This window comes from Aotus nancymaae, unplaced genomic scaffold (genome assembly GCF_030222135.1).
Source record: "Aotus nancymaae isolate 86718 unplaced genomic scaffold, 86718_ANA_hifiasm-v0.15.2.pri h1tg000033l, whole genome shotgun sequence".
In the NCBI taxonomy this organism is placed as follows: Eukaryota; Metazoa; Chordata; class Mammalia; order Primates; family Aotidae; genus Aotus; species Aotus nancymaae.
In genome coordinates this window covers 23,512,600-23,540,366 of record NW_026988447.1, presented here as the reverse complement: position 1 = coordinate 23,540,366, position 27,767 = coordinate 23,512,600, and the positions used below count along the sequence as shown (strand labels likewise).

At 37.2% G+C, this 27,767-nt stretch overlaps 1 protein-coding gene across 4 annotated transcripts in view; it reads left to right on the top strand.

The window, feature by feature from the left end:
• The window catches only part of GAB1 (GRB2 associated binding protein 1), a 132,160-nt gene that overhangs the window by 58,593 nt on the left and 45,800 nt on the right, over window positions 1-27,767 (top strand). For all 4 annotated transcript variants that reach the window (XM_012453978.3, XM_012453980.3, XM_012453979.3 and 1 more), the window contains exon 2: window positions 19,770-20,064. In XM_012453978.3, coding sequence (XP_012309401.1) covers window positions 19,770-20,064 — 295 coding nt within the window. The remainder of the gene's footprint in view (window positions 1-19,769; window positions 20,065-27,767) is intronic.

The following is a 27,767-nucleotide window of genomic DNA, read 5'->3' as shown; positions in this document are numbered from 1 at the left end:
GCATATTATTTGGAAATACGGAGTTTCTTTCAGTGTCCTGATAAACTGAATTCAGCCTGGGTGGTTCAAATGCCAGACTTTAATGAAGGGGCTACTTATGGTGTTATGGGCTGGTTTACATTCTTAGGGTTGAGGGACAGAGAAAGAAATAATAAATGCTAATTTTAAAAACTGTACACAGGCCCACTGAGCCCTGGGACAGGGGAAGAGTGGCCACCTGGGAATGCAGTGGTCAGGGAGGTAAGGAGCCACTGCTGGAACCACGGGAATAAATGCTCCCACCTCTGCCAAAACACAGAGAAAGGCGGAGAGTGAGTAGGGGTGAGATAAAGCAGGGAGGGGGTAAACCGAGAATAACCAGCAGGGAGGGTAGGTAGAACTTGGGGTGGGGTTATTGTGTTGCGTGATGAACTCTTCTGTACAGTTTGATAATGTCTTGCAGGGACATGGAATATTTTAACGTAAATATTTGCATTTAGCACCATTTCATCTAATGTGCTATGAGCTTGGTGAACCAGTAGTGACTTAAACAAGATCTCTGCCCTCAAGTTGCTTATAGTCTGATTGGAAAGACAAGATGCTACCAAAACCAGTTAAAAAAAAAAAAAAAAAAGGCACATTGTGATTAATGCTGTAAGTTTAATTTCAGAGCATAAAAAGGTTAGTCCTGCTTGTATAAACTTAATTCTTCAATAGTGATACTGCAGTAATTTTTACAATATAATTAATTATTTGGGAGTGGGAACAATTCTTTTCTGAGTAGCCCATGTTGCTCTATTCAACTATAAATACACTGCATGCTACAAGTCAGATGTATAGATGAAACAGCTGCTGCTTTGTCGTTTTGTTCCTGTTACTCATTTTAATGATTAATTTGAACAGACTCCAAAACATTAAATTAGATGTGTAAACATACTTTAAGGATTATATCATAATGTTGGTGTATTTAAATCTTAATGATGATATCATTATTTAAATATAGTAAATTTTAAGAAAACAAATTATTTGACCTATATTACCCTCTATAAATACTTCGGCAGTAAAACAGACAAGGGATAAAAATCAACCCAAGCATCTATATACAAGTATAGAGAGCTATGAAATTCCCCCACCTTCTTCCTCCTGACATATGAACCTTGAAAATTGAAATAAATCTTTCAGAGGTTCCTGCATGAAATTTGACTTTTCTTGCCTTTCTAATAGATATGAGCAATGGCACAGACAGGAAAAAGGACTACAATCAGAGGAGTTTTATTCTATCTTCCTTGATACTTCCTGTGGGTGAAGGGTTTTGTCCAAAGGGAAAAGATAAATGAACAGAGAGAGATGGATGTAGGATCTTTCCTCATCCTTCCTACCTTCCGTAGCATTCACAACAGTCTGAGAACAGACAAATTCAAGTCCTGGGTTACTATATCCTGAGCATTTGCTTATTAAAATAAACAGTTGAATACTTCATCTACTCTGATTTAGGCTACTCTGTTTTCTCCATGTAAAAAAAATCTGGTGAGAGTGTTTTATACTGATACTATATACGTGTAAGATGTAGTGTAGTCGTAAATCATTGGAAGCTCACTGCTTTTAGAACCTGCCAAAATTACCATACTAATGCACTTCTATGAAGGGTGTTAAAATGATAATTAAGCAAATAAACTGCTTATTTTAGTGTCTTTATTCATTTCAGAATGTTTTTATATGAATCTCTCATTTGATTTTCATATAGTTTTTAGAAGCAGAATTTCTGTTGCAGGGGGAGTTTTGTATGTTCAAGTACTTAAATATGGGAGAAAATCTAGAACTGCCTCTACAAATCATTTATAATCATATTATAAATTATTATTATTTATAATAATCATGAGTTATTATGCATTCTGTTTGCTCTAAAAATCAAGAAACAGAACGTTGGATTATTTAAGGCCAGAAACTATATCCACTACTTATTGCTTATCTAACTGTATCTTCCTCTCGGGATGATTTTCTGATGTTTTATTCAGTCTGTGTCATTCATATAACCCTGGCTGGCTGTCTTGAAATCATGTGTCACTAATCATGGTAGGGGGGTAGGGGGATGAGGGGTCATCTGATTGGTTGTTTACATAAATCAGTTGTAACGTCTATTATCTTCATATTAGTGCAAAACTCTAGTATAAAATGGGCAGCTGACCGGGTGCAGTGGCGCACATCTGTAATCCCCACCCTTTGGGGGACTGAGGCAGGAGGATCACTTGAACTCAGGAGTTCAAGACCAACCTAGGCAACATGAGGAAACCTCATCTTTATAAGAAAAAAATAAAACAAAACAAAAGTAAATAAAATGGGCAGTTGGTTTAAAGGAGAGACAAAATCCACAACCTTTCTAGACAGAAAGATCCCCATCTAGATGAGTCTTCTTTCCAATAGAAGTGACGCAGCCACACCTGCCATCACTGAACCATTGTGTCTTTCACTTTACCTCTTCTTTGATTTGAAATACTGTGGAAATGAATCCTTAGATTTTCAGAGTTGTCTTTATGGAAATGATTTTGTTTCAGATATTCATGTCTAGGAAATCTGAAAACCAAAAGTAAAGTGGCCAGACCATGTCAGCCTAGAAACTAGCAGCCAGTAAATTGTCTCCTCAAATATTAAGAAAGCAATTACTACCTAGATGCAATCAAAGATGTCAGCTTTTCCTTAAAAGGCAATGATCAAAAGTCCAAAGGTGCACAAGGAAATAGTTAATACAAAAGTTTTGTCTTTAGGACAGAAGTATTTAATAGGAATTCACAAGTAACTTTTCTATTTTTGAGTGACCAATTTGCAGTTCAAAGTACAGTAACCTCTTTGTGCTTTGTGTTTTATTTCGTTATTGTGTTTTTGTTTGTTTTTCCACATTTTGGCAGTGCTTGCCCTTTTTGACATTTTCCCTGCTCATAAGCCCTCCACTAGGGGGCAGACAGAATGGAGAAGAAAAGAAACACCCATATCAATACACTGCATTCAGTACACCTTTACATGACGTGTTTGCTGCTCCTTCTGCAGACTGTGGGGGCAAGTCTTTCCATTCATTTGTCCTTCTTAATAAGAGCACTCAAAGTGATTTTTAGTATACTTATTTTTACATTTAAAATATAAACATATTTCCACAAGTTTAATGGTAATTTTAAAATTAATTGCCATAGTATTTTTTTATTGTTTTTCTGGTATGTCTGCCAGTGAACCACTTAATAATGAACACTTCGTTGTTTATTGATAACTGTAATGATGATCCCCATAGGGTTTATCTTGTATAGTGCATTTGTTCACCCATCCACACTAAATTGAGTGTCTACATTTTTACTTTTTTTTTTCTTTTTTTTTTTTTTTTTTCCGGACACTGGGTCTCACTCTGTCACTCAGTCTGGAATGTAGTGGCGCGATCTCGGCTCACTGCAACCTCTGCCTCCTAGGTTCAAGCTCACTGCAACCTCATGCCTCAGTCTCCCCAGGAGCTCAGATTACAGGTGTGTGCCACCATGCCTGGCTCATGTTTTTGTATTTTTAGTAAAGACAGGGTTTCACCATGTTGGCCAGGCTGGTCTTGATGTCAAATGATCCACCCTCCTCAGCCTCCCGAAGTGCTGTGACTACAGGCATAAGCCACTGCGACCAGCCTGAGTCTCTATTTTTTGTCAGGCAGTGTACTCGGGTTAAAGTTTTGAGAATAGAGCAGTGAAGAGAGAGAGCCTGGATGATTGAGTATGAAAAAGGGGCAATTATGACTGCCCTCTAAATCATTTGGTGAAAAGACTAGGCTGTAAGAGGAAACAGAAGAGATTCTTGATAGCTAATGCTAGGTGTTTTTTATTTCTAATTATTTCTTTTTAACAGCTCATAATGATTAGAATGTGATATGGAGCTGGAGTTGGGGCTTCAGTTTTAAGAGAATAAGCTTCTCCTCTTAATCTATGCCATGTCTAGGGAGACTTTTTATTTTTTATTTTTCTTCCTTTACCTCTGCTGAAGACTTTTTATTTTTTATTTTTCTTCCTTTACCTCTGCTCCAGCAAGAATCAAATCCAGTTACCAAAAATTTATTTACTTCAGCCAACCCAGGGTTACAGAATCTTTAGATGAAAATATCATTGCTTGACTGGGCATGGTGGCTCATGTACCTAGCACTTTGGGTGGCCAAGGCAGGCGGATTACCTGAGGTCAGGAGTTTGAGACCAGCCTGTCCAATATAATGAAACCCCGTCTCTACTAAAAATACAAAAAATTAGCTGAGTGTGGTGGCACGCACCTGTAGTCCCAGCTACTTGGGAGGCTGAGGCAGGAGTTCGAGACCAGCCTGTCCATATAATGAAACCCCATCTCTACTAAAAATACAAAAAATTAGCCGAGTGTGGTGGCACGCACCTGTAGTCCCAGCTACTTGGGAGGCTGAGGCAGGAGAATCACTTGAACCCAAGATGTTGAGGTTGCAGTGAGCCAAGATTGCACCATGTACTCCAGCCTGGGAAGCAGAGCAAGATTCCATCACAAAAGAAAAAAAAAGAAAAGAAAAAAGTCATTGCTTTGTCTCTTCATGGTAAATTATTCAATAAAATATAGAATTGTGTTTTCCTTTTTATTTCTTTTTTATATCGTAAAATTTATTTTAACTAGAGATGTTTTGTTTCTTCTCAACTTTCTCTCTAGTTTGGAACAAATAGTTATCTTTGTAGATAACTGTAAGTAGGTTATCTAGTCTCTTAAGTTTTAAAGTATAAACACTTAAATTGCCTAGGAGTGAAGGTATATTTTTCTGAGACTGTCTTCAGGTTACAATGCCTAACATAAATTGAAGTATCAAGAGATCTTTTTTTTGGAATAAATTATTCATCTACTAGATTTAATAACTCATTCCACACAGTATGAGATTGCAATTATTGGTAAATAAGGTGATTACATTTCTGTTGAGAGTATTATACAGATTTGTTTTAGTCATTAGTTGCTTAGAGCATCAACTGCATTCTGTACCAAATTGGGCAAGGCCTAACAGAACATTCATTGAGTTATAATTAAATATCTTAAATGCTAGAATATTTTTGGGATGCTGTGTTAAGTTAGAAAGCAAATAAATATCTAGTATTTTTATAATCATGAAATGCATTTTTTATGGGTTTCAGAAAGCATTTCAGTTAGGGCTTCATCTTTCCCTCTATAATTCTAGCATGGTACACAAGACCTAGAAAATGTCACAGAAGGTGGAAAACTAAGGAATTAGAAGGTTGTGTGGCTCATGAAACCAAAGAAATATTCATTCTTATTTTAAAAACTAGCTACTTAAAAGTATGTATGATATAAATAAAAGATTAGATGAGAATATGGAGAAATAGATTTTTTAATGGTGGTGGGATTATATATAATTTTCCCCCTAACTAATCAGTTGACGTTGTTGTTGCTAGTTGTTTATTAAAAATAAGTTTGTTAAAGTACATGCCCATATGACTTACATGGTTTTCCTCTGGAGAACACTTTGCTTGGGTATCAGACAACCTTGAAAAATAACAGACTCCATCACAGTACTTTAAGAGGCACAGACATTTAAAATTTATGATATATAGGTATAAGCTAAGCTTGTTGCAGGGGTTTTTCTCTTTAACAGCTGCTAAAATTTCAAGATTTCTTAGAATTAAATATGAGATAAAATTTAAACTAATGCTATCCAAAAATTAATATCAAAGAATAACTTCACATAAATTATAGATACCAAATAAACTTTTATCTACACTAATAAAATAATCCTTTGAATCCCTGATAATTTTAGTATAACTTCCCTAAGCAATCCAGGTTGATTCAAGCATTATGGATTTTAGTTGGAAATTTTTCCCTGTGTTTGATTTAGAATTATCTAACTTTTTCAGGAAGAGAACAGTAAATAGAATTGTCATCTTTAACATGCCTACCCTTATATACCAGTTGGGGTATAGGGACTTTTGTCTGCGTTCATAGCATATATGTCTATGTTCCACTTGACTTCCTGTCTACTTTTCTCTATTGCACCAGCATCTACAGTCTTAGGAATGAGGAATGGGGGGATCACTGGATTGGAGAGGGGATGTGTTGAGTGGAAAAATGCAGGCCAAATATCTTCTTTCAGAATTTCATGAAGGTCAGGTCCCACCACAAAGAGTTGGAGATTTTTGGTATCTTGAAGCTCTCTAATTAAATGAGGGAAGAGGTGTACCGTCTTTTCCTTTCCTGTTCACCTTCCCCTGTTCTACCCTTCTTCATTCTAGTTAAATACCAGCAACTGTATATTTAAAGTAAAATACTGAAATGTGAAATTCTGTGGTGAAATGTGGGATGTCCAGATGCCCTCTCTGAAAACCCAAAGCCAATCCCTGTGCTCCAAACTCAAGGTTTATATTTAGAAGACAGTGCAGATCCTGTATTTTTAAAATGCTGTAAACATGTTTATGTGGTTATTTTTAGCTTTTACAGACTTTAGTGAACTTCCAAGTTGGCAAGTCAGACACAGTCGGTTGTTGTCTGTTACCTCAGATGCCAGCAGTTGGTGAATGACTCTGGTTGTCTCACTGGGTTTCTAACACGTTTAAAGCAGATGAGTGTATGAGTTATCTTGCGTCAACTGCACATGGTCTGTCTGTCTATCCCTCTGTCTGTCTATCTGGGTGATTGTATTACTATACATAGTGTACTTGTTTTCTTTTTTTTCTTCTTCTTTTTTTTTTTTTTTTTTTAGCTTTTATGAACTGGTAACAATTTTGCTTGGAGCTCAAGATGAGTTGGGTCCTGCCAGATGGCACTGTTATTTCTCTGGCAGAAGTAGCTAGTCATTTTCTGTTTTCCTTCAACACTTCTCTCCTTGTCCTCAAGCATTAAATCATGCATATACAAATCCTTACAGCCGCTGTTATTTTCAGTCCATTGTATCTGTTTCCTGTTGACCAAAGGTTATAAGGCTTGGGTACTGGAGAGGGAGATGAAAGTTGACAGGAAAAAGAAAGCTGGGCTCATTTTAGGGCCAGACACCATAAAGTGGTCAAGATGGCACTTGGATTTATTGAAAACAAAAAGAAATAAATAGGCAATCATTTTTCTTTTATGATGGGATCATTATCTGCATGGTGCATCCATGAAGAATTGTTTTCCCCTAAGAATCGTGTTTTATGAAAGTGTGACACTCCTAGCCCTCATGAGGAAAGAGGGAGATGGGCTGAGCCTTCCACATTTGCATCAGAGACCTTGATTTCATTATCTGTGCCATAATTTTTCTCTTGCATTCAACCTTGTACTTAGTTCTTCTCTTTGGATGAAGTTACTCATTCTTGCTTATTGGACTAAATGTAGTTTATAGTCAGTGGCTCCAGAATACGTAATTTATTTGTTTGGAAGGATGTCTTTCTAAAGAAACTTTTCACTGCCATTTATCTTGTTCTGGAAGCTTTAGACTGAGTTTTATGTTCAGAAGAAAATGATATTTAAGCATTATTTTGGCTTTTTACATATAAACATAATTATGGAAATTTGAAATTTGATTTGTAAGACTTCAGTGCTTTCCCTCTACTTCTTAATGTGAAAGTGTTGTTTTTAAAGAGTGATCCAAGTCTTAATATAGCAGTGTTTTATTTTGCTCTAAATTGTGAATGTTCGATAAGAAACTAAGAAAAGAAAATGGGAATGTTTTGTATGTTTTTCTGGAGACTCAAAACAGCAGTTCTAACCCAGAAATAATGATTTTGGATTGGATAGCTGAACACAAAGTAGAATTTAGAAATCAGTTCATTTTTTGAAGATAAATTTTCATTGAAAAATTCTAGATTGTTATTGGTGTATTTTATTAATGATCAATTTTATTTAAGCAAGCATTTCTTTTCCTAATCATGATAATAACAGTATACATGAGACGCAATTTTAGGGTAGAGTAAGTTTGTGGAACACAATGAAATTAGGAAATAGGCCCACATACTTACTAGGATCTCAGACACAACTGCTTACAGTAGCATTACACAATTTAAATATTTATCGTGGATTTTCTTATTAGAGCTGTACCTTCTTCAGCAATTGATACTGCTTATCCCTTAAGTTGAAGAAATGTCCTTTAAAACTGCACTGTCCAGCCTGAGCAACTTCCTGAGACCTCATCTCTACCAGAAAATTTAAAAGTTAACCAGGCGTGGTGGCATGCACCTGTGGTCCCAGCTTCTGGAGAGGCTGAGGTGGGACGATTGCTTGAGCCCGGGAGGTTGATGCTGCCGTGAGCCACGGCTGCACCATTGCACACAACCTGGACAACAGAGCGAGACCCTGTCTCAAAACCAAAAACAAAAAACTGCATTGTCCATATGATAGCTTCTAGACACATGTGGCTAAATTTAAGTTAAATAAGTTAGAAAATCAGTTCCTCAGTTGCATCAGCCACTTTTCAGGTTTTGTAGTCACATGTGGCTGGTGGATCCTAAGATGGTCAACACAACCATTTTCATTATCACAGAAAGTTCTGTCAGACAGCACTTCTCTAAAACTGCAATTAGAATTTGCCTCTGTATGGGAAACTTTTGTGTCTTTAATTTGAGAGGTGACGTGAATTTTCTACTGCATAAACAACAATGTTTATTTTCTCATGGTCTTGTTCTTTATATATATATATATATATACACACACACACACACACACACACATACACACACACACATACATATATATAATTGCACTTTATATTTTCTCATAGTCTTGTTCTTTATTTAAATAAGATGTTATTAAATGTCAAATGGACCTTGACATTATACTTTATATCATATGCCATTTTGTCCTTATTCTCTGTAATGACGTTACATTCTACCCTCTGAGAGACTGGGAAGTCATTATAGACACAGACACACACACACACACACACACACACACGTATGGATATACAGAGAGAGACTATATAACTATATATATATGTATACATACACACACACATAAAAATGCTAACAAATAATGTTCAGTGACTAAAATGTGTGGACCTTCTCATAGTACTGTAGTCACTGTGAAATTGTTAGGCACCTAATATTAGCATATTGGCACGGTTTCATTTCCAGGGTTCATATTGACTTATTCCCTGATTGAGTTAGTTTCACTTTTTGTTCACTGAGCCTTGTGGGCTGGATATTTGAGAGTTTATGGCTGAATTCTTACAACAATAAGAAAACCCACTATTGGTTTGTTGCATCATCCATTATAACTGAAGACCAAGTTAGTGAAGAACAGAGGCAGCATCATCAGCAAATGAATGAAAACATTCATTGATTTGTTCACTTATTCAGGTAACAGTTATCACCCATGCCTTTTAACCACCAAGTCCTTGTATGCTGTGCACTATGCTGAACACTTAAAGAGGAATAAGACAGAGTCTTGGGGAAAGAAAGCAGCTGTACAAAGGGTTGATTGAAATGCCGAGGGAGAGTGCCATGATGGAGGTTTGCATGAGGTGCTGTGGACATCCCGGAGTAGTCAGCTTGACCTGGCTGAGGTGACAGGAGAGCCAGAATTTGCAGAGAGAAAGGTATTGCCAATATTCCTTTACACCAAATTCCATCTACTACTCCAAATGGAAAAGATGAGTTTCTTACCATGATTTCTCAGTATTTTGGAAATTTTGCAAACCATGGGAGAAAAAAAACTCTTTAAGAAAATGTCATTCCTTAGCATCACTTTGATGGCCATGTAAGACTCCTGTATGGTGATATATCATAGTTTATTTACTCAGTTTCCTACAGTGATTAACCATCTGGGTTTGCCCAGGACTGAGCCATTTTCTAGGATGTGGAACTTTCAGAGCTAAAAACAGGACAGTCTTAGAAAAATTGGGATAGTTGATTATCTTACCTTCTATTGAATATTTAGATTGTTTCAAATGTTTACTTATATAAACAATACTGTGCTGAATATTTTGGTGCCTAGGTATTTAGCCACATTTTTGCATTATTTACTTTGCTGAGATTCCTAGAAATGGAATTAATGGTTCAATGACTATAGACATGTGTTGGAGCTCATGGCATTGCTTATGGCTCTTTATTGGCATTTTTTGTTGTATTCAGCTAGATTGGTAGGAGTCTGCCTGGACATTTGCACCACTTCTGCCTTCACAAGTTCTTAGGGAGATGAACAGAAGACAGAGGTAGGTATATACTTGTTCTTCACTAGCTGCAACTCGTGTTCCAAATCTCTAGCTGGCCAGATTGTATATAAACTCCAACTAACTCTTGTCTTGGCCAGAAGTAGGCCAAAAGCCAGTCTCAAAAGATGGAGTGAACTCTATACCCCCATTTTCCTATGCCCACATCATGACCTGAGCTCACTGACTGACTGCACATGGTGGTAAGAAAAGGGCGAGATCCAGTGGACCCAAGGCCAGTGGCCTTTCTTCTCAGTACACACTGAGCTGTGAGTCACCCCAGGCCACTATCCTACTCACATGGAACATTGTGTGTTTAACTTTGTTCAGCTCCTAGCCAGTTTCTCACTTTTCCAGCCTCCTCTTGGTTAGGGTAAGGAAGCCTGCAAAACCACCAGTTAGAGTGTGGGCACAGCCCTAACAATTGGGAATATGAGGAGAGAAATGAAGTGGTACTTTCTTTTTTTTTTTTTTTTTTTGTGACAGGGTCTTGCTGTGTTGCCCAGGCTAGGGTGCAGTGGCTATTCACAGGCACTATCCCACTACTGATCAGCACAAGAGTTTTGACCTGTTCTGTTTTCTACCTGGGCCGGTTCACCCCTCCTTAGGCAAGCTGGTTGTCCTCTGCTCCCAGGAAGTTACTATATTGATGCGGAACTTATTGTGGACACCTGATCGGCATAGTGCACTACAGCCCAAAACTCCTGGGCTCAAGCGATCCTCCAGTCTCAGCCTCCAGAGTAGTTGAGACTATAGGCATGCACCACCGCGCCCAGCAAAATGGTACTTTCAAGTAAAAATACACTCAACTTGCCCCACAATGCTATATTGAGAATTAATACAGCCATGAGGTGACATACTTTCCAGTGGAACTTAATAAATAAATTTCCTTAATTGGGGTCCAAGGCAGACCAGCCTCATACCAAATCGTTCTCTGTAGTAAGATGTATTAAAATCTGGTCCTATTTTCAGGGTTCTTAATGTGTTAACAGGGATCCTGTGAACCCTTGAAACTGTACAATATTACCCAAATGACTTTTTTCTAAGAAAAGTTTCCATTGCTTTAATCAGATGCTCAAAGCAGTTTATGACCCAGAAAAGGTTTAAGAACCACCTGTGTATATTAAATTCTAAGGAGCTTGTTTTTTGGCTTTCTGTTTATGTAGTGCTTATGCCTAGGATTTTATGTAGTGTTTATTCGTAGGCTTTGAGGTAGGCATTAATTTAGCAGTAGTTTCAACAAGTAAAGTATATGTACTATTATTGATAATCCAAAATTCCTGAAGTCTTTCCAGCTACTGTAGTATTTCTGAGTTAAATTTGATTTTTTTCTTCTCATGAAATTGTTTTATTTCCAACTAATTTGTTGTATCCTGGCAATGTATATAAACTCTAATATTTTAAGTTTATGGAACAGTGAAAGCTTAGATCTAAGCAATGTTCTGCATTATTTTCAGTGTATTCTTTTGTTTATATTACTAAGCTAAAGTTAGCTCGGATAGCACAAGGCTAAAAAATGGTGACAATAGTTTGAAAACAGGAAATTTTAGGCTTGTGTGTGTTTGGAACAGATGATCATAATGATAGAGCCAGTGGAGTGGAAACTTCCACCGAGCCTGTTTTTTCCTTATTTTGCTCTATGAGAAAAGATGGTGCTTCCTGGAAAACAACTCAAGTCTTTTAAAGCAAATGATTTTCCTTTGTCCCTGCTTCATGGTTAATTTGTTTTTCTTTATTTTATTTACCCTAGTAATAGTTTTATGGAAATATTTTTAATAGCCAAAGTAATTCCCAAATTGCTTATTTTAGATATTTAAATATCTAAATGTGTTACCATTTACTGCATGGTTTTTAAAGAAAATTAAAGCAATATATTATGATGATTTAAGGAAAGAAAAATAAATTTATACCTCTATTTTAAGTGTTCCCAACTTTCCTTATTTGTTTGTTTAACCCCCTAAGTGTCAGTCTTTAAAACAAAGTTGTTACTCTTTATCTGTCTGGGCTATTTCCTGGCTAAGACTCCTTCCACATGTGTCCCGGAATTCTATATTTAAAAGAAAGGTTAAATATCCATTCACTAACTGCAGAGTAATAATATAGCATTTCCCTATATACATAAACTTTTTGTTTTATACACATCATTCCTAGATTATTTTAAACACGTAATTTTTAAAATTATAAAAGCAATAAATGGAAACATTTTGAAAAAATATAAAGTATATAAAATAAAAATATGAAACTCATTTGGCCCTTTCATGCCTATTTCCTAGTCATCACAGTGAACAACTTCGTATGTGTCCTTCCAGACGTGTTCTCTAAATATAGTTTATGTTTGTACAAACACACGATTTGTGCTATGTTGGTACAAACACACAGTTATTTCACACAAACGGAATTATATACCACATGTACAATTCCACACCTTGGTTTTTTTTTTTTTAATTTAACAACTGTCTTGGGGACATTGCTCCTGTATATAGATCTGTCTCACTTTTTGAATGACTTGCCTAGCTTTATAGTGTAGATGTCCCATAGTTTACTTGACCATTATTCTGCTGATAAAATTAGATTACAATCTATCTAATCAGAAACAGCATTTTCATCTTGTGAAACACACATCCTAACCCTGACATTTTACAGATTTCTGAGAGTATATTGAAATTTCAAATTCTAAAGAAGTCATAGTAATGGTCTTTCCTTAAATATCAGTTGCGAAATACCTTTTAAGAGATTTCAACATAAAAAATTCCAGTGTACTTTTTCCCCCACACTTTCTTAAGAAAAGAAAGGGTTAGTAAAATTACAGTGGTGAGGGTTCCTGGAAGAAGGGCAGTTGGCTCAGGAATGTAGAAAGTGTTGCTCTTCAGCTATCTGGACAAAGTATACTTTGTTAGGGCTTAACAACTATGGAGAGACTCCAGGATGCAGTACAGAGTTCTTTTTCAAGTGCTTAAGGGAATGGGCTTGTTAGAGTTGAAAGGAGCTGGAGCTGATGCTTTATCTCAGGGGAAGTTGAGGAAAGCTTTAAGGAACTGGTCTTGAGCTAGGTCTTGAAGGATGAGTAGAAGCTCATGGTGAGGGAGATAAGGTGTTTCAGACTGAAAAAGCAACAAGGACCATGTGGGTGCTGTCTGAGGCCATCTGTGGAGGTGAGAGTTTGGAGAGATGAGACAGATAAGTGTGGTTTGGAAGAGCCTTACATGCCATTTTGCTGAAGGAGTTTGGACTTCAATAACAATGTTGAACTTACCCACCCCCCAACCTCGAAATCTTTCCATTTAATCTCAGTGGTTCTCTGTGATGATCATTCTGATGGACAACATCTCACCAAGGCTTTGGGCACTTACAATGTGTGAAATGCTGTTGCAGATACAAAAAAAAAAAAAAAATTAGCTTTCAAGGAGCTTAATGTCCATTGGGAAAATAATTCATAAGTATTTGGAGAGTTTGGAAATGTGAAATAATAGACTGTTCCAGTCTATTCTACAGCAGTGCAAGAGATATTGTAGGGCAGTAATTGATTGTCAGTGGTAGAAATGGAGGGTGTGGGGAGGAAAGGGGAAGATTGGGAAAAAAGAACCCTGAAGAATGGATTGGCTTTGAAAGATATTTGCCAGTGGGGTAAATATTATGAACAAAAATAGGAAGATAAGCGACTGCATTGGCATAAGCAAAAGGTATTAATATAAGAAAATGAAGAATTAGACATAAGCTTGAAAGGACCTGTGATTTTTTTTTTTTTTTGAAATTTTACTTTAAAGAGCAATATAATGCTATTGATTGGATCTATGGTTCTCAATCTTGGTAGCACATTAGAATCATCTGTTGAGTGTTTAAAGCTGCCTATTCTCTTCACCTCTCACCCCCATATACTACAATTTAGTTGGTCTGAGGTGAAGCCCAAGCATTTTTTTTGTTTTTTTTTGAAGCAAAGTTCTCCATTCAGGGCACAGAATCTATTCTCTGATCTTCTCTCTTGCCTGCCCATATATTGTCTGTTTCCTCAATAATTGGCTCTTCCACTAAAGGTACAGGGAAAAGATTAGGGAATCTTGGCAGGCATCACACCAGGCATGTGAGCTTTCGTTTATACCATAGAGAACTCACAAAACGGGGTGTACAGCAGTTACAATGTTTTTCTTTAAAGCAGAAGCCATTTGCTAGTTAGGTTAATTAGGCAAATTTTGTGAATTTGTTAGTAACATTACAGCCAATAATGGTTTGGGGCTAATCTAGGTTAAAAAATGTTTTCTTTCCACCAAATAGTGGGACTCCATCGGTACTTCCTTGCCAGCATGTACATACCCATACTCTAGGGTGTGTGATAAGCCTGTCTTAAGACCTAGCTTTAGTGTGACAGTTCTACAGGTTAGTATATCCAATTTGCTAAATACAGAAAATATTTAAAAGAACGCTTCTTTTAAAATGATCTTTAAAAACACCTCTCATATGTCTGTAGAGTTTTTAAAACAAATTAATTTGTTTACACACCTCTACCCTTGCCTGAACATTTCTTGAATGGACTGGCCGGATTGCAGTCGTGCCACTATCCCTGTAATGCATAAATAGTATGAGAGCTTCTATATTTTTATCCTTGCCTCAAAAATTTTTGATTGCATATTTAGCAGATACTGACTGAGTACCTCCTTGGGGTGCTCAGGGAATAGGAAAGACAAAAGGTTAAAATGGCTCCAGCCCTCAGTACATTCAAATGTACCGATATGAAATGATTTAGGAACAAGGTGGAAATGGAGAGCTGAGAGCCAGCTCAGGGATGGTGCCCCAAAGAGGACTGAGCTGGATCTAGGGGGTAGATTTTGTGCCAAGGGGCCAGACGCAGGACAGAGCAGAGTGTTTGGAAACTGCAGGCATTTCCAATGTGGTTGCAAGGCAGAGAGGCGAGACGTGAGGCTGGAGAGATTTGTGGGTGGAGATGAGGCAGGAGTTGATTGAAGGGTCCTGTGTGCCCTGCTGGAGTTTGGGTTTTATCCTATAGGCAGAGGAAGCAGTCACTAAACATAGGGAATTGGATTCAGATTTTGGTAATTCTAAGTTACCCCAAAATGCAGACTTAACTGTTGACTTCTTGTTAAGGACATTATTTGTTCAATTCAAAATTGGAGTGACTATTGCACAAAAGAAATGACTACAAAATAAGTTTTTACATAGTCCTTCTCAACTATGCAGACATCTTACAAATTTCCGTTTCTTCATTACCTGCTTATAATGGAAGTCTAATCATTACAATGATTTTTTTTGTGAATTTTGTTTAAAATTACTTTGAGTATTTGGTTTTGAAGGTTTCTAGAAAGCCTGTCCTTTTTGTCTGCTACTGCTTTGCAGGATTGGCAAGGCAGTGTACGGCTTTCTCTGGAGCTACCAAGGCAGCAAGGATAAAAATAGGACAAACTTTAAGAATCTCAGATATTTTCAGATAACAAAGACTGATTTATGTGGGCCCATTTTGTGCTCTGACAAAACATAGAGACACTTTTGTGCTGTGATTAGCAAGGGTGCTGATGTCAGTTCTCTTGTCGAGCATCAAGCTTTATTCTGTGGCTAAATTGTGCTTTGTACCATAATCCAGAGAACCTTTGTATCTGCCTTATTAAAGTGTGTAGTTTATGTAATTGCTTTTGTTTTCCAGTTTAATCTGTGCCAGATTCAATGAGGGTGACTCATTTTGTGACTGAGACAAACATTCACATTTGGACCATGTTAAAAATAAATAAATAAATGGCAGGTGCTGCTTGGCTAAATTCTGTGTTTTAATGCTGTAATTTCCTGCTGTAAGGGTTCATGTCTTGTATAATGTCTACTTAGCCTCTGTAATCACTAGCCCAATATATCTAGTGCACCTCAATTCATTGCTACTCATTTCTTGATTATTTATTTTAGTTCCTAAGGGCTTTTTGAATTTTAACAATGTGATTTCAACAGGGAAGCCAAGGAATGGCTCAGGGGGTGGGGGAACCACAGTTAGCTGGAAAACAAAGAATGACACATAAGCTGTAGCAAAAGGACATGCTGCTTGCTTTTCTGGTTTTTCTATTTTCCCTAGATGTTTCATGCATGTGTTTTGGTAAAGTTATCTTAGTTATGTTTATTTTATTATGTATATATTCAGTATTAGAGCTCTTCTTCTCAAGTGGAAGATGCTTTGGGAAAGCACTCTTCATTGTGGCCCATGCATCAAAGCTAATCTCAAAAATTTTACAAGTCTGTTCTCTCAGGAGAATTCTATTATTGTACAAATATCCTATGTACCAGGCCCTGTGCTATGGCAAATAAAGCAGATGTGGTCACTATCTTCTTGAACTTTTCAGTCTGTTTGGGGAGTTAGATGCTACACAAATAAATACAAAGAAAAATTGAATTGCAAAATTACACAAATCACTACGTAGGTAAGAAATAGGGTCTCTAAAACTGTGCTATTATTTTACTTTACCTTGGAGTTGGTTGTGTTGAGGGTGGTCAGGGAAGAAAAGCCCTAAAGGTTGGAGTTGGCCAGGCAAAAAGTGAGGGAAAGAATATAACGTATTTAGGGAAAAACATGTGCAAAGTCCCTGAGGCAGGTAAGAGTTTAGCCTTCTATAAACCCTATTATTGGAGGGGAAAAGTGACAGTTGATAAAAATTGAGAGAAAAAAGACAGGAAACTGTACTTAGAAGATGAACTATACAAGCACAGCAATACAGTACTGTTTATTAATATTATAGGGACAAATGACACCCCATACAGTACAACAGCCTCTGAGAGCCTCCTGAAGCACAGTATAGAAAGGGATGCCTATAATACTTAGTCTGAATCATTGGGGAATGGATTATGTTTAGTGAAGTACGTAGTAAGGCATTTCAGAAAGATTTGCATACAAGACAATAAAGTTTTAAAAAGTCATTACACAGCCATAAAAAACGATGAGTTTGTGTCCTTCATAGGGACATGGATGAATCTGGAAACCATCATTCTCAGAAAACTGACACAAGAACAGAAAACCAAACACTGCATGTTATCACTAATAGGCGGGTGTTGAACAATTAGAACACGTGGAACCAAGGAGGGAGCATCACACGCTGCGGTCATTTGGGGGGTGGCTAGAGGAGGGACAGTGGGAGGGTGGGGAGGGTAGGGAGAGATAACGAGGGGAGAAATACCAGGTATAGGTGATGGGGGGATGAAGGCAGCAAACCACCTTGCACCTATGCAATAGTCCTGCATGATCTGCACATGTACCCCAGAACTTAAAGTACAATTAAAAAAAAAAAAGTCATTTCTGTATTTAAAGATGAAGCTTCACTATCTCGAGAAATCACTAACTAAAAGATATGATTTCTTGAGGGCCCTACGTAAATAACAATATTCTATATTATTTTGCTTTACTTCTGCATTACTTTTTAAGGCTTACTGCTTGATAGGGAAGTATCCATAGAGGCATAATTTTACTAAGAGATGATATTTATTTTGCAGTAAGTAGATGCATATTAAATGGATTTTTATAGTCCAGAAAACAGTGCTAAAATCTTGTGAATCTAATACTTTATGACTTTTCAGTATTATCTAAAACATCTATAGGACTCTACCCTGCCTTCTCCTTGGACACGAATTATTTACTTTTTCCTTTGAGCTATGCAAAGAATGAGAGGTTAATTTAAAATATTGATGATATTAAAGACCTATATAATGTTTGTAGGCCTTTGAAATTTCTCTAGTAATCCTCTTGTTAAAGGATTGCCTAAATTTTTCTATAGAGGAATGCCCGTTCATTTAGCAATAGTTCTGCAGACATTTTGTCTGGATTGCTGTAGTCTCAAGTATTTTCATGTATGTTAAATATTTTTTTCACAATTAGTCAATTCGTTGAGGTAGGAATAATGAATTATATACTTGTTTTTCTTCCCACAAGTAGCAAAGGGAATGTTTTATTCCATTGGGGTTCATAAGATGTCTTGTTTCTGAGTCTTTCCACTTCCCAGGATGTCCCCACTGCCCGCTTCTTTTTTTTCTTTTCTTTTCTTTTTGAGGAGTCTTGTTCTATCCAGGCTGGAGTACAGTGGTGTGATCTCAGCTCACTACAACCTCTGACTCCCGGGTTCAAGCAATTCTCCTGCCTCAGCCTCCTGAGTAGCTGGGATTACAGGCACCTGCCACCATGCCCAGCTAATTTTTGTATTTTTTGGTAGACATGGGGTTTTATCATGTTGGCCAGGCTGGTCTCGAACTCCTGACCTCAGGTGATCCGCCCACTTCAGCCTCTCAGTGTTCTGGGATTATAGGCATGAGCCACTGCGCCCAGCCCCAGAGTGTCCTCTTGAGGCAGTCTTACCTAGAATGTTCAATCTGGAGCAGAGAATGTCTCTTAGTAAATGACTGAGACTTGCTAAAATAGGCCTCTTAACTAGCTGCCTCCCTGAGGAATAACTTCAAAGAGGAGTAAGGTATAAGTTTGTTTCCAGACACAGATGTTGGGGGTTAAGGCTGACGAGGAAGGCTGTTTGTCATTTGGTTCTGCTTCTATTATCATTTGGTGAATATAGATTTAGGGAGGGAGATAGCAAAATAATTTTTAGGCTTCTCTAGGTGTAGTATTAAACTCAGAATTTACCAGAATTTGTGGAGGGGGTATGTGGTGAATGTAGTCCAGATTGCCCATGTATATTTGTTGGGAAGAGGAGGAGAAATATTAAGAGTTAAATCCCATATTCAAGAATACAGGTCTTATTCGTGTAGTGTTTGAACAACAGGCTGTGTGGCTAAGAGAGACACAATCAGTTGCTTCCCAGGCAAGAAGCCAGAAAAAGCTTTGAAACCCTTTTTCTCCTCCCTACTCCTTGCCACTACACCTAAAAAGAAAAACAAGAGAAATCTTTTAAATGTTTAAAATCTGCAAGTCTTATGAAGAAGCAGCTTTATGTGTATTCTTTATGTCATGATACTAACCCATGAAAATCTGTTGCTTTTTAAAAAATTGTGGCAAAATATATGTAACATAAAATTTATTTTAACTTTTTAACTCACAGGTCACTAGCATTAAGTATTAATACATTCACAGTGCCATTGCAACTGTGGCCACCATCATCTCCAGAACTTTATCTTCTTCAACTCAAACTCTAGGCCCATTAAATGCTATAATAACTCTCCATTCCCCACCTCACCCCCAGGCCCTGACAACCACCATTCTGCTTTCTATCTGTGTGAATTTGACTACTTGAACTACCTCATATAAGCGGAATCATACAATATTTGTCTTTTTATGACTGGTCATTTCACTTAGCATAATGTCCAGCTTCTTTCTTTTCCATATGGATTTCTAGTTTTCCCAACACCATTTGTTGAAACCATAACTTTTTAATATTTAGTAAAAACTAAATCTTCCTTGATTTATTGTCTTGATATTATATAGTAGGAGATTTAATAGAAGATACGGAATATATATACATTATTAAGTTAATTGAGGTATCAGTAAACTTTGCTTTTCAGAGTGGCAGATTATTCTGTGGTTAAACACACACATGCACACACACACACACACACACTCTGTGACTTTCTCTAGACAATGCATTTGTAAAATCCGTTTGATAAACGTGCATCTTCTTGAAAACATTATCTCAATGCTGAATGGATATTTTTGTTTTGTTTCTAGGCATGGAAGCGGAGATGGTTCGTGTTACGCAGTGGCCGTTTAACAGGAGATCCAGATGTTTTGGAATATTACAAAAATGATCATGCCAAGAAGCCTATTCGTATTATTGATTTAAATTTATGTCAACAAGTAGATGCTGGATTGACATTTAACAAAAAAGAGTTTGAAAACAGCTACATTTTTGATATCAACACTATTGACCGGATTTTCTACTTGGTAGCAGACAGCGAGGAGGAGATGAATAAGTGGGTTCGTTGTATTTGTGACATCTGTGGGTTTAATCCTACAGAAGAGGGTAAGTTTAAGATATTATCATTCAACCTGAATTGTTCTTCTCTGCTACATTTCTAGAAATGTCATACAATTCTTTGTTATCTTAGTTACACAATATAATGTTTTATTTTTATAATAGGAACTTGACATTTGGAAAAAGCACTGAATCCTTTAATTAGTTTGGGGAGAAATGTTTTACAAGTTTTAGAGAGACAGACTTAGACATTGTGGGGCAGTTTCTACATAATGAATCCTGAGGTAGAAGGTAACAAGAAGACATTTAAGAACATTTATTGAGTTCCAATAAAAATACTCAATTTAACCATGTAACACTATTGATATTTGACTATTTTTTACCTATTAAAAATAACACTTTTATGTAGCTCAACCCAATTCTTTAGGTGATACTTAAAAATATATTTTAAAACTATATTAGATTGTGGCCAGGCACAGTGGCTCACGCCTGTAATCTCAGCACTTTGGGAGACTGAGGCAGGTGGATCACTTGAGGTCAGGAGTTCAAGACCAGCCTGGCCAACACAGTAAACCCCATCTCTACTAAAAATACAAAATTAACCAGGCATGGTGGCACATGCCTATAGTTCCAGCTACTCAGAAGGCTGTGGCAGGAGAATCACTTGAACCCAGGAAGCAGAGGCTACAGTGAGCCAAGATTGCACCATTGCACTCCAGCCTGGGCAACACAGCAAGACTCTGTCTCAAAAAACTAGATTAGATTACCCCATTTATGCCTAGTGTTCCATTATTGGAACACTAAGCATGTGGGAATTATTTATATCCTACTGCTCAAGGTCATCACCAAAGTCTGATTGCAGAAATACAAAAAATTACAACCTCAGGCATAAATGGGTTATGAGGTTAGGAAATAGCCAAGGTGATTATCATTACCTATGAAATTCAAGTGAGAATCAGTCACAAAACACAATGAAAAAGTACCTCACAAAACACAATGAAAAAGTACCAAACAAATCAATTACTTAAAACAGGTCCTACAAGGAGCATGGAGGAAGGAAGAAGGACTTCACTACCTTGTTTGGGTAACAGGTAGTGAAGGAAAGATTCTGAAAGGAAAATAAATTGCAAAATGTAGGCTTTTGACAGAAATAGTATTTCTACATAAATGAAAGGAGGGATGCAGAACCCTTTAGGCTTTGGGACTTGGGAAAGAAAGGATCCAGAGAGGAATCGAATTTTACTTGACAGGGGCAGGAGGGCTCTGAATGAAAAAGGCCCAGGGATGGTTGCTTACAGATCTTGAATGAGGAACTGAGATTTGGGGTGCCTATCCTGGAAAGACCTGAGTGACTAGAGGGTTCAAGAAGAATTTTACAAGTGGACTTCTACTTCAGGTACTTTTTATTTATTTATTTATTTTTTTGTGATGGGGCATCAGTTTGTCGCCTAGGCTGGAGTATAGTGGTGTGATCTCGGCTGACTGCAACCTCTGCCTCCCAGGTTCAAGCAATTCTGATGCCTCACCCTCCCCATTAGCTGGGATTACAGGTGTGCACCACCATGCTGAGCTAATTTTTTATATTTTTAGTAGAGAGGGAGTTTCACCATGTTGGCCAGGCTAGTCTCAACTCCTGGCCTCAAGTGATCCACCCGCCTTGGCTTCCCAAAGTGTTGGGATTACAGGCGTGAGCCACCGCGCCTGACCTTGGGTTCTTTTTTATTGCTGGCTGATCACTTCTTCTCTCTGCTTTTTCTTTTTAAACAAACACTAAATACGTAGGTAGGGGACTCCAGTACAAAGTAGCTTTGTAGAGCCAAGAATCAGAAATAAAGGTGAACCGAGGTCTTTGACCTTTTCATCTTTGTGGTTATACTCACATTTAGAAGTGTGCATTTCCGAACATCTCCATTTAGGAGTGCTGTAGATTCCATGAGGGGTGGAAAATTGTGTTAATAATCAACACCAAGATTGGGATTGGAGTGGGACTAATCATCTCTAATGAGCTCAGGCCAGTGTGCCGCTTCCTCTCTGGCCAGTCAGCAGCCCTGGAGAAAGGAGCCTGCCAGGGCTGGGGTTTGCCCAGTGGGGTCGGGGAAACCCCTTGATGAGGGAGTTCAGAATCTCATGGGACAGCACACTACGAGAGAAGGAGAAATCCAGCTTAGCTGGAAGGGGGCTGATGAAATACAAATCTTCAGCAGAGCTCTGGTGATTAAAAGTCTCAAGAAGTTGTTTCACAGGAGGAATTAAGGCTTCAGTTGTTTTCATGAAATTACTAAATATGGTCACAGTGTAAGTGGGCATGGGGATGCTACTTCTAACTTCAGTTAAAACCCTTTCCTTTTCTGCTTGCATTTATATTTATATTTGAGTGCAGTGGAGGGTTTCAGAGTTAAAATGACAAATGAGATAGCTCTGTTTTTAATGGTTAACAACTAGTCAGTAATGATAATTATTGGACTTAGCACATTAGTTTTATTATGTAATGGATTATCTGTTAAAATAATTCGTCATTTTATTATCTTGTTGTTCCTTTGCCTGTTGCCTTTTCAATGTAGAATTTGTTTTGGGGGGGACCTAAGAACAGACTTTTGTCTCTGTTGCTTGTCTGTATAGATTGAGTTGATCCAAAAAGCTAAATCATAGATGTTCTTCCACCTCTCTTCTTTTTACAATGCTCCTAAATATATTTACAAAGGAAATGAGATGTTCTCGTAGAGGATGTACATTCTTCAGTCAAGGAATGTGAGTCTAATTTTTATGAAGCCCATTCAAGGATGGGTAAAATTGAGAACCCAGAATAAGAATGTGTAATGTTCAATTGTCTGAGATTAACTTTGCAAGTTTTAAGGCACAGCATCATGTCTATTTGGCCACCTTAGAATGATTCTTATCGTTTGGGAGTTTGACAAACACTCACTCAGCTTTGGGAAGGAAAGCTTGGTGTGCTTTTAGAAAATCGATTGATTAGTTCACCAAATTATTTGAGTTTACTGACACTCTACTAGGCTGTGGAAATTCATTCAACAAATATGTATTAGGTGACAAGGAGACGAAAGGTAAACATCACAGACTGAGCGTCTGATGGGAGAGGATTCATTAAGAGAAATAGCAAAAATAATTCATTACAATAATTGAGTACAAGTTTATATATATACATGTATATATAAATATATGAAAGTATAATTCTGTGGAAGTTTATAAATATGGTTCTTGTGCTCATAGAGCTTACAGTCAGTCTAGTAGGAGAGACAAATAATCCAGGAATTATACTACTGATGCATAAGCGCTCTGCTAAAGAACTGGATAAGCATAGTTAGCAGCAGCGTCTGATTTAATATTAAGAGGGTCAGGAAAAGCCTAGGTAGTTTCAGTGGCTCTGTGTTTGTAACTGATAATGTACTGAGAACTTTATTTTTGTACTTAGCAGAAATATTTTCGTTGATTTTAGAAGTCAGAATCAGTCGCTCCCAATATCTGTTTTCACATTATAAAATTTCTACCAAATACAGAGAGGTGAAGTTTCAAAACTTAAAAGCTTCAGTGATCTTTTCAGTGGTAAAACTCCCAATTCCTTACAAAATAGATTAGAGGTATATTTAGGTTGAGTGCAACTCTCAGTTTGTGAACTTTTCATCTTTACAAGATCCATGGTGGAGGGAGGGGTGTAAGAAAATCCATAGTATGATTATTCACATTTCTTATATATAGTCTGTGAGTTGGTTACCATGTACAGCTGTGTTAATCACAAGTTATTTTTATATGTTCATTAACAGATAAAGCAAGTATCTAAGAACTTTAATCTGCCAATACGTTCTACATTGAGGTCGTGAGCTGTATCGAAATGAAACTGCATTTATTTTTTAAATTTTGTGACTGAGATTTTTCACAACTTCATTCTGGTTATTTCCACAAATAGTCACCTTTAGAACTGTCTTAATATACTGCTTTGAGGTATTCGTTGAATTTCTTGGAATAAATCTATAAAACATGAACAGTTCTTTGTTATGTAGTATCAAGCAGCCAAAAACATATTTTATTCTGTAATTTTGGTTTTTGATCCATAGTGGCAAAACTGCAAAAAGACTTACAAAAATTTTCACACATCTAAGTTCTAAATAGCAGAGAACTGCTATTATCTTTTGTAATCATATTTATACAGTTTAATATGACAAGGTAAACAAAATGCCTTTGTTTTTCCACTGACTTGACTACCTGCTTTATATTCTTTTGTGTCCAAATAAATATCACCACCAATCACTAAATAATAAATGTTTTTGTTTTTACCTTGATCTGTCCCGAGCCCTGTGCTCTTCCTGTTTCAGAAAGCTGACTGTCCTCCTACTGTTGGCTTGAAAATTAGCTAACAGTACAAGATGATTTTTTGCTATACTAGTTTCAGACTAGATGTGAGAAGAAATAGACCATGCCTGGTTATCACAGTCTGAGAAAATAATTGTCCCCAATCCCTGTGAGAATAACTAATTTTCCCCTGAAAACAAAAGGAAAAGGGAAAAATCTGACCTGTGTTTTGATTCCAGGAACCTCTCAAAATATCGTTACCATGTTATTTCCGCTGCCCCAGGTGACCACTGCTATTATTGAATACTCAAAATGCTGGCAGGCTATATCTGTTTTTAAGTCCTAGCTCATTAAACTGTGTGTGGTTCCTATGAATGCTTTTCTTTAGTAGATTTGAGGATAGAAACTAATTTCTTTGTTTTTCTTGGAAATGTACAGATTTATTTTTGTTTCTACAGCACGAGGTGGAAGCTGTTAGATCTGCTAAACAAGTATCGGAAAGCAGCTCACTAACTTCATATAAAGGCCTCTGGTCTAATTAGATGCAGGATTAGAAAGCTGCCTCTGAGTTGCTTTTCTCAAAATGCCCAGATCATGTGGCTTAATAAAAAAAAAAAAAAAAGGAAAATTCTCTATTTGATATTCTCTCCTTGAGTCAAGTAGGTATAAACTAACATGTAAGAATATACATACGCTTCCTTTCCTGGAAAGCAATCTTAATTGGTACTTTTTAACATTTCTTTTTATTTACTTTTTTTTATTGAGGTATAACTTATTAGTATGAAGGGCACAAATCTTAAGCATACAGTTCAGTGTAGTTATATCTACATGTAGACACAGGTGTCTGTGTAACTGCCCCTCAGATTAAGAAATGGAACATTTCTCCTTCTCTAGAAAGTTTTTTCCTGCCTCTTGCCAGTAAAGCCTTCACCCAAATTAACTTTTTTAAAAATTACTTTTATTACTATGGATTAGTTTGGCCTATTCTTAAACTTCATATAAATGGAACCATTATTTTTTCCAATATTAAGTCTGTGAGATTCATCCATGTTGTAGCATGTAACAAGAGTTCTTAATTCCTTGTAGCATTTCATTGTGTGAATATATCACAAATTATGGATCTTTTCGAATGTTGATTGATATTTGCATTGTTTTCAAATTTTAGTTTATACAAATAAAGCTGTAGTGAACATTTCTTTATATGTATTTTGATGAACATAAACACTTAGTTCTTTTGGGTATATACCCATGAATATAATTGCTGTGTTTGACTACATAGGTATATTTAGCTTTAATAGGTTTAACAGCTTTAGTTTTCCAAAGTTAGTGAACCAATTGCCTTCCTACCAGCAGTACGTGAGTTTACTTTACATTCTCATCGTTTGATGTTGTCAGTCTTTAATTTTAGCTATTCTATTGGGTGTTAGTGGTATCTTGTGGTGTTAAATTGCATTTTCCTGAGAACCAATTCAACCAGAGAATTTTTAGTTTGTTTTCTTTTTCTTTTTTTTTTTTAAATTGCACATTTCCAAGCCACTGCTCTCGAGATCTTTATTTATTGAATCTCCTGTGATGGGACCCAGTCACCAAGATTTCTAAAATTCCCCACAAGTGATTCTTAGGCCTTCAAACCTCTGGATAAGAATTATGGTATTCGACCTAGGAATACAACTAACAAGGAACGTAAAGGACCTCTTCAAGGAGAACTACAAACCACTGCTCAATGAAATAAGAGAGGACACAAACAGATGGAGAAACTTTCCATGTTCATGGTTAGGAAGAATCAATATAGTGAAAATGGCCATACTGCCCAAAGTAATTTACAGATTCAACACTATCCTCATCAAGCTACCAATGACCTTCTTCACAGAACTGGAAAAAACCATCTTAAACTTCATATGGAACCAAAAGAGAGCCCGCATAGCCAAGTCAATTCTAAGTAAAAAGAACAAAGTGGGAGGCATCACATTACCGTACATCAAACTATACTACAAGGCTACAGTAATCAAAACAGCATGGTACTGGTACCAAAACAGAGATATAGATCAATGGAACAGAACAGAGGACTCGGGGGCAACACGACATATCTACAACCATCCAATCTTTGATAAACCCGAAAAAAACAAGCAATGGGGAAAGGATTCCCTGTTTAATAAATGGTGTTGGGAAAACTGGCTAGCCATATGCAGAAAGCAGAAACTCGACCCCTTTCTGACACCTTACACTAAAATTAACTCCAGATGGATTAAAGACTTAAACATAAGACCTAACACCATAAAAACCCTAGAAGAAAACCTAGGCAAAACCATTCAGGACATAGGTGTAGGCAAGGACTTCATGACCAAAACACCAAAAGCATTGGCAACAAAAGCCAAAATAGACAAATGGGACAAAACTCCACAGCTTCTGCACGGCAAAAGAAACAGTCATTAGAGTGAATCAGCAACCAACAGAATGGGAAAAAATTTTTGCAGCTTACCCATCTGACAAAGGGCTGATATCCAGAATTTACAACGAACTAAAACAGATTTACAAGAAAAAACAAGCCCATTCAAAAGTGGGTGAAAGATATGAACAGATACTTTACAAAAGAAGACATACATGAGGTCAACAAACATATAAAAAAATGCTCATCATCACTGGTCATTAGAGAAATGCAAATCAAAACTACATTGAGATACCATCTCACGCCAGTTAGAACGGCGATCATTAAAAAATCTGGAGACAACAGATGCTGGAGAGGATGTGGAGAAATAGGAACACTTGTACACTGTTGGTGGGAGTGTAAATTAGTCCAACCATTGTGGAAGACAGTGTGGCGATTCCTCAAGGACCTAGAAATAGAAATTCCATTTGACCCAGCAATCCTATTACTGGGTATATATCCAAAGGATTATAAATAGTTCTACTATGAGGACACATGCACATGAATGTTCATTGCAGCACAGTTTACAATAGCAAAGACCTGGAACCAACCCAAATGCCCATTGATGATAGACTGGACAGGGAAAATGTGGTACATATACACCATGGAATATTATGCAGCCATCAAAAACGATGAGTTCGCATCCTTTGTAGGGACATGGATGAACCTGGAAACCATCATTCTCAGCAAACTGACACAAGAACACAAAACACCACATGTTCTCACTCATAGGTGGGTGTTGATCATTGAGAACACATGGACGCAGGGAAGGGAGCACTATACACTGGGGTCTGTTGGGGGAAATAGGGGAGGGACGGCAGGGGGTGGGGAGTTGGGGAGAGATAGCATGGGGAGAAACGCCAGATATAGGTGAAGGGGAGGAAGGCCACAAATCACACTGCCACGTATGCACCTATGCAACAATCTTGCATGTTCTTCACATGTACCCCAAAACCTAAAATGCAATAAAAAAAAAAAGAATAAAGGTTTATGTTAAAGTCTCTAAGCCTGTTTCACAATC